Genomic DNA, 7,250 nt, shown 5'->3' on the forward strand with positions numbered 1-7,250 from the left:
CCTAATAGAAGTTGTCCCTTGGGCTGCAGTACTTTTGACACTTGTATAATCTGAAACAAATCCTCTTTTTTAGTCAAACAGGCCATGTTACACACACACAGTTGGCTAGCTATTTACAAAGCACCCAATTAAATCCTGCTTAATTCTCCCACTCTGAAAATCTCATTTCCCTAGTGCGCAGGCTACTGATCACACAGATGAACATCTTTCACCAAGCCTGGACATGAGTTTGCACTCTGCAAGACTTGACTGTACAAAAGCCCATTGTAAAATTAACTCACCCGTCAAATGGTTATGTACAAAATATAAGTGGAGAGTGTGAAAATTCAGAGGATTGAAGAAATAAGCTGAAGAATCACAGTTAAAGACAGGTAATCTAGTTTAATGTTCACATGTAGTTACACATCACAAAGATTAAACAGGATTTTAACTGTAACATAGCTGCAGTGAAATGCAAGTCATTTCGTACTAGAAAAATAATCTTGACGCAGTTATCAGATTTTTGGTCTACTTAAGTTCATTTTAAGGTGAATTTACATCACGGATCGTAACAACTTTGCCCATGTGCTTTTCTGCAGTTCGGTATTAATACTCTTTGGACGAAGGAAACAGCAACTGGTTTTGTTAATGGTTTGCCCTTTGGTTGCAAGCAGAGAACTGTTTTCACTTTTTAAGCAGTTAATAGGCTGTAGGAACACAAGGTTGCAGTAAAACCTTTTGGTGCTGAATGAAGTTCCAGAACAAATTTCTTGATCTGATGCAACAGATTTTTTTTTAAAGAAAAGCTGATTAAAGATCTAAAGCATCGCCCCCATAATGCAAAAACTAGATAGAATTTTTCTATTCTCAGTAAAAACACTACATCTTACTGCTACTCCTATAGAATGCACTAAAAACCCCTGTGCCTAAATGATAAAAGTGTAGTCTCAAAATGTATAATACACTTACAAACATTTCAAGTCTAGATTGAGGAAAACACGTTCGTATGGACTCCAAACAAGTTTATTTGCAATTAGACATCTCATGCAATCATGCAGGACCACTAGCTATAGCAACTTCTGAGTCTAAAGGACATCTGGGGACAAACAAAAAAAGAGCCCTAAACATTCAAGATACTTCCATATTAGCAGCTCCATACTTGAGCTGTGGTTTTCTAAAGAGATATTCCCACAGATTTAAAAAAAACATACACACCTTTATAATATTTACAAAAAAATATTTAATTAAAAATATTTTATAATTACAGTAGTCTATTAAAGCATATACTTTTCTCACACTTATAGAACATCTCTATATATACACAGTATGAAATGTCACTCATTTATCTATACAATATGTAACATTCCTGCAGGGAGAAGAAAGTTCCCTGGGCCCCAAATAAAATCCATCTATTTTAAACAATAGATGTCAAATATCATCTACAAATGCTCTGGTAGATTAGTAAAGCTTCAAGATTTAGCTGCTCGGTCCCTTACGAGTTACAACGCTTCTAAAGTCTGGTTTAGGTTCGGGTCCTCTTATCCCGGGGCAGAGTCACAACTTTTCCAGCTCGAGGCCGACAACCGCGGTCGCACGGCTCACATCTGGTTGGGAAACGAAGAGAAGAGACGGGCTGTGTGTCGGGGCGGGTGACGGGAACCGAGGCGTGTGTGTGGGGGGTGCTACGGCCGTGCAAAGGGGTGAAAGGGCTCTGTCGGGGCGAAGCATGGGAATTGCTCGGGGGGTTGGATGGCTCCTTCCTCCGGTGCGGCGGGGCCGGGCAGGGGTTCGGGCTCCCCCCCCCTCCCGCCCCCCGCGGTGCCTCTGCGCGGCGGCGCCGCCGCACACCTGTGGGAGAGGAATGAATAGAGGGGGTGTGTGAACCGCTCCGCTCCAGACCGACTGGCGCCACCAACAACACACAAGACATGCTTGATCAACAACCCAAAACAAACCAGGTCAAACAACAACCGCAGCTCCCAGGCTGGGCCAAGGCGGAGGGATGCGCAGCTGCGCGCCGCGGCCAGAAGCGCTTCGGGGGAGAATAGAGCGGGGGGGGGGGTGTGTGTTTGGAAAGAAAGAAAAATACCCACAAAAAAACCAACCAAACAAAACCCGGTAATTAAAGGAAATAAAACAACCACCCCGTTAATTAAAAGCCCAAAGCCTCCTGCAAATATTTCTCGCCGGGTTCATGTCCCCAACCACCCCCCCCCCAACACCTTCGGCAGGCTTCCCATCGGGAAGCGGTGTGCGCTGCCTGGCCCCCCCGCCAGCCGCCGCGGCCCCGCGCCCACCCGGCACTCACCTGGGGAGCGGCGGTCAGCGGCAGAGGATGCTGTCCCCCGGCTTGTTAACAGAGCCAGCCTGCGCAGCAAGGAGACACAGCATGTTAGAACGGACAGGGGGGAGAAAGGCACGGAGATTGCCCCCCCACACTCCAGATCCCCCTTCCCCGCCCAGGGCACTGCCACATTCCCGCCGGGGAGCGCCGCCGGGAGCTCCCCACTGCAGGAGGTGCCCAGGCGGGCACGAGCTCGGGAGCGCAGAGCGAAAGGGCCGCGGAGGAAGCACCGGGACATGGGGGTGCCGAGGCACGCCGCTCCCCGCGCCGCCGGGCTGCCACAGCGGTCCCGCCGACTGGAGACGCTCCCCGGTGTCCTCCCCCCGCCTCAAAGCACGCCGCACCGAGGTCGTTGAATGTGCATGGCCCCTAAACGCGCTCGCACTCGCTCCACTCCGCGGAGGGCTGGGTTGCACAGGAGCAGCGCGTCTGCTCCCGTGTGTGCAAACACTCTGATTACAGCGGCTCCCTCGAGAGGCTGTAATTACACGGTAAACACCGTGCGGGCGCCTGCCTGCACCGAGGGAATGCAGGCACCCGCCGCGCACCGCCGAGGCGATCCTGCGCCTGCCCGCCCCGTATCTCCGGGGGCTGCGGCCGCTCGGCATAACCACGAGGCCGGCAGCGGCGAGCCATCACCGGGAGCTCCCACGGCGGCCGACGCCGGCCGTCGGGCCATTGCGCTGCCCTCCTCCCGCTCAGCATCCCGAACCGCGGGCTGGCGTGGCACGCACCTCTTACCGGGTCAGTGTTGAGGGCTGTCAGCGGGGTCCTTGGGGTGCCCACGGGACAGCTACCCGGGTGCAGGGCGGGTGGCTGCTGCTGCTGCCGAAGCAGCGCCGGGTGCGTCTCCAGAGCCAGCTGCAGGTCGAGGATGTAGTCGATGACGTGCTGCAGGATCTCCACTTTGCTGACCCTCTTGTTGGGCGGGATGGTGGGCACCAGCTTCCTCAACCGGCTGTAACAGTCATTCATATCGCACTGCAGGCACAGCGCCGCAGGCTCCTCGCCCGACGGCGGGCTCCCCTTGCAGCCGCTGTGCTCGGCCAGGCACCGCAGGGCCGGGTGGCCCCCGCCGCCGCCCGCCACGCCGGGCTGCGCCTTGCGGCTGGGGTGTCGGACGGGACTCACAGCTTTCATGATGCCGCAGGGAGGGAGGAAGACCTCCCTCTCCACCACCGCTGCCGCCTCCCGCGACCTCGGGCAGCCGCGCACGCACCGCCCGCAACGCGACGGGAGCGGGTTACGGACGCAGCCTTTCTGGCGCTGCCGGCAGCCCTTCCAGAGGATGCTACGAGAAGCGCTCGCAGGGCCGCTCGTCAACAGCTGCGCTGCCGAGAAAAGCGCTCCCTCCACGGCCACTCGACTACAACGGCACAACCGCCTCTGCTACCGCCGCTGCCCGCGCCGCCCCATTATATACCGCGGGGTGCGGGCGGGGCGCGGCGGGCGGCGCCGCGGCGGGGCAAGGAGAGCGCGGCGCGGGGAACGGGGAGGGGGGCGCCGTGGTGCCGCTCCGCAGCCAATCAGGGCGCCGCATCTCCTCCTGGATCGCGGCGCCTGCCAATGGCGGAGGGGCAGGGGGGTCTGTGGCGCTGCTGGAGGGGGCGGGCGGCTGGCGCTGACCCCCGCGGGGAGGAGGCGGTGGCGGAGGAGGAAGAGGGAGGCGGTTCCCCGGAGGAAGGACTGAGGGAATGCGGCCGGGATCTGCCGCCCAGCGGCTCTTGGCTCCGCCCCAGCGCTCCGGTGCGCAGCTCCGCCACCGGCGCCGCTCCCCGCCGCCGGTCCGGAGGATGGCGGCTGCCTACCCCCGCGGGAGGGGTGGTATCTCCTCGGGTCCTGAAACGCGGTTCTATCTTCCGTGTCTGGAGACCCAGCCCGGCTTTCCACATATTTTGAGGGACTTCGGGGTGCTGGTTTAAAAGCAGCGAAAATCCCAAACAAAACTTGAAGGGGGAGAGGAGAGGGGAAGAGGGAAGGAGAAGGGTTTAGGGACTTCAAGCAAAGCAATGCCTGGGAACATTAAATTAGAGCACATAACTATTAAAAATGCATGGAGATGGAGTATTTAAAATTCCTCCATGACATATAATATTAATCCGTTTTATGTAAAATTCATACCTGTAACTTAATTTGGTCCATTAATGCACCAGATCACGTATTAGTTGATGTACCATGTTTTAAATATGATGCTGGAAATGTCCAAAGTTCTGTACTTTCAGGCAGAGCATTAAAATTAACAAACACTCCTGAGTCCTGCTTAAGTCATCTTGCAGTAGACTGTAACCTTTTAATTTAATAATGCAGTGTTCAAACTTTTTGTTAATTCCTGCTAAGGATTAAGATCCACTGCATATTAGAATGGGACGCTGGTGTAAGAAACTCAGCACCCAATCCTACAGATGCTGCAGCTCTTTGAGCTCTCTGCGAGTGAAGCAGGGCTGATTGCTTGGGCAAAGGACTGCAGGGAGGAGTAAAGGCTGCAGGATCTGCCCCTAAGCTTGTAAGTGAAACCCAGCAGAAGGGCAGAAATCCATAATGGTGATTAATGATTGCATGTCCCCACAATGCTTAGTCACCACGGGTGATATATAAAGGATACAGTGGGAAGCTGTCAAACCCAGAACTTGAATGAGCACTGAGACTGGATCATCTGAAGTGTATAACGAAGCATACTTTCATTCTCCCTCACCCTTTAAAAACATACGTTTTGAGGCTCTGCTTACAAATACTTGTACTCGTTTTCCTTATTTTGTCCCACATTACCAGTGCCATCCACAGCAGTTGGGCTCCCCCCAACACAAAATCCAAGTGCATGGTGTCAATCTTTGAGGTGTAAATCTAGACTGAAGTCTACATTTGTGTGTTACGTTATGTTGGTCTTTTGAAAAGATGTATTTCCATTAGCTCTGGGCGGGATGATCCCAATTCTGCTGCAGTCATTGCTCTTATTCTGTGAAACTCTTCTCCCCTGCAGTCTCTGAGTCTCAAGAGTGGAAATATATATGGGCCTTAATGCATACATTATGCTTACACTTTGCCTGCTTCCGAGAGTCCCGGTAATATGGACAGAATTGATGTGCGGTCTCAGAACAAAAAAAGAGATTTCTAAATTATGGTGAGCAGGCAGGCTGAAGTCTTGCTGGTCCCATTTAATTAAAATCTGCATGAAATTAGATACGCTGCAATACTGGGTTGTTCTGTTTGTACTGAATCGTACTGAATCCCTCCTGGGAGCCTGCCTGCTCTCACTGGAAATCTCTGGGAAACCCCAGTATGTAACTGGTTCCCCTTTAACTCTCCCAAAGCTAATTTGAACAAATTATTTCTGTACGCACACAAATCTCTCTGTCTCTCTCTCTCTCCCATCTTCCTTCTCTCTCACACACACACTGTACCAGCACTATATAGCAAGTCCACTGAGACCACATTAACTCTTGAAGATGACTCAGTATTTCTGGAAACCCGTGAAGAACCATGATGTGCTTCTGACCTCTTTTTCCACTGGGCTACTTCCGCTAAAGAGGATATGAAAGGAAATCTGAGGGTCTGTAAGCACTGTCAAAGTTGCAAGACTCTGTGTTCACGTAACTAACATATCACAGTAGAGATATGCGGGAGAGGGAAATCAGCCCTCCCCTCCAACTATTGCATAAATATTCAGGGGATTTCCTCTAGTAACTCCCTTTGATACTCATGAAGTTGATACATGCTAGTCCGACATGCTCGGCTGAACAATAGGCACCAATTCCCTGTTAACAACCGGTCTCCTTTTGCTCTCCTTGAAGTCAATGGGAGTTTTGTCATAGACTGAAGTGGGAGCAGGTTGGGTCGGCTGCTTTTTCAAAATTTAGATTGGATGTGCACCAGATGCTAAGTAAATTGCTGTAGAAATGGGTTGGAAATCCCAGAATGTTGGCAATGGAGGTAGGCATTAGAGAAGTTCTTCATCCCTGAAAATGTACACGGGAGAGAAGGACAAAGAAGGACTCTGTTTGTACTTTTGTCCTATTAATAGCAATATTTTTCATGACATGACTAGGAGGGATTAATGCTCCTGTTTTTCGCTAGACCAAGTTTGGAGTTTTAAAGTAAATTCTGTGCATCTTTAAGCATGTGGTCCCTTCCTGCCTGGCTGGCGGAGCTCATCTGTCCTGGCTGGGTTTTTCTGTGCTCTCTTCCCACATCCAGAATCAAGATTCATTTCCATTATAACCTACTCTTGTAATATTAATCTGACTAGATCCTCAGTAATGCTTGAATGGGCCAGTTTGGTCCATTAAAAGAATTGATGAGTTCAAATCACATCACAGGTGCTCTCTGGAGTTTAAAAAAGTTGTTTTTGATTCAAAACCAACGTAAAGCTAGTAAAAAATGAAAATGTAATGACTAGCCTTGTATCTCCTTTGTCATGAGGATAATCCCATTGAATTTAACAAGAATGAGTAATGTAGGCTGAATTTGTCAGCACAGGTCTGAGTACATGAATATGCTGTTGACTCCAGCTGGAAAAATAAGCTGAGGCATCGACAGTGTCTCTGGGTGATGGCACCAGGGAAGGGGGACAGTCTTTCCAAGTGCAGAACACTGGACATTTTCTCTGACCGCACTCTGGATCCATAGATGTTTGTGCATGATATGATGCCACTGAACTAAATGGTGCATTGGATAGTACCTCATTAATTCATATAGTCTCAGGACAGATAGAATTTGAAGAGAACACATTTAGAGGGAAGGAAGCAATCAAAGTGGTTTCTTACACAAGGTTACTTGCTATACCTACCTTAAGAGGGCATGAAATGCACACAAATGTACGATGCATTTTTATCCTTGAGCAGGTTATGAAACAGTGGTTGAGTCAAATGTCCCTGTTTTGGGGCTTGGGGCACACTATATCAGAGCAGTGCAGTAAAATGACAAGCTTTCC

At 50.7% G+C, this 7,250-nt stretch overlaps 1 protein-coding gene across 4 annotated transcripts; it reads right to left on the reverse strand.

Annotated features, from left to right (window-relative positions):
* Positions 1–361: 361 nt before the first annotated feature.
* ID4 (inhibitor of DNA binding 4) lies at positions 362–3,725 on the reverse strand. 4 transcript variants are annotated; one of them, XM_065667230.1, is made up of 3 exons: positions 3,065–3,725; positions 2,288–2,346; positions 362–1,827 (listed from the first exon to the last, which is right to left on the reverse strand). In XM_065667230.1, the coding sequence occupies exons 1-2, from the start codon at positions 3,461–3,463 to the stop codon at positions 2,302–2,304; spliced, it is 444 nt and encodes a 147-aa protein (XP_065523302.1). In that variant the 5' UTR covers positions 3,464–3,725; the 3' UTR covers positions 362–1,827; positions 2,288–2,301. The 4 variants fall into 4 exon arrangements, with proteins under 4 accessions (XP_065523302.1, XP_065523305.1, XP_065523304.1 ...); XM_065667233.1 differs by having other exon boundaries at positions 362–1,583; positions 3,058–3,725; XM_065667232.1 differs by having other exon boundaries at positions 3,058–3,725.
* Between the last annotated feature and the right edge of the window lie 3,525 nt (positions 3,726–7,250).

The sequence above is a fragment of the Lathamus discolor genome, chromosome 2 (assembly GCF_037157495.1).
Source record: "Lathamus discolor isolate bLatDis1 chromosome 2, bLatDis1.hap1, whole genome shotgun sequence".
Classification (NCBI taxonomy): Eukaryota; Metazoa; Chordata; class Aves; order Psittaciformes; family Psittacidae; genus Lathamus; species Lathamus discolor.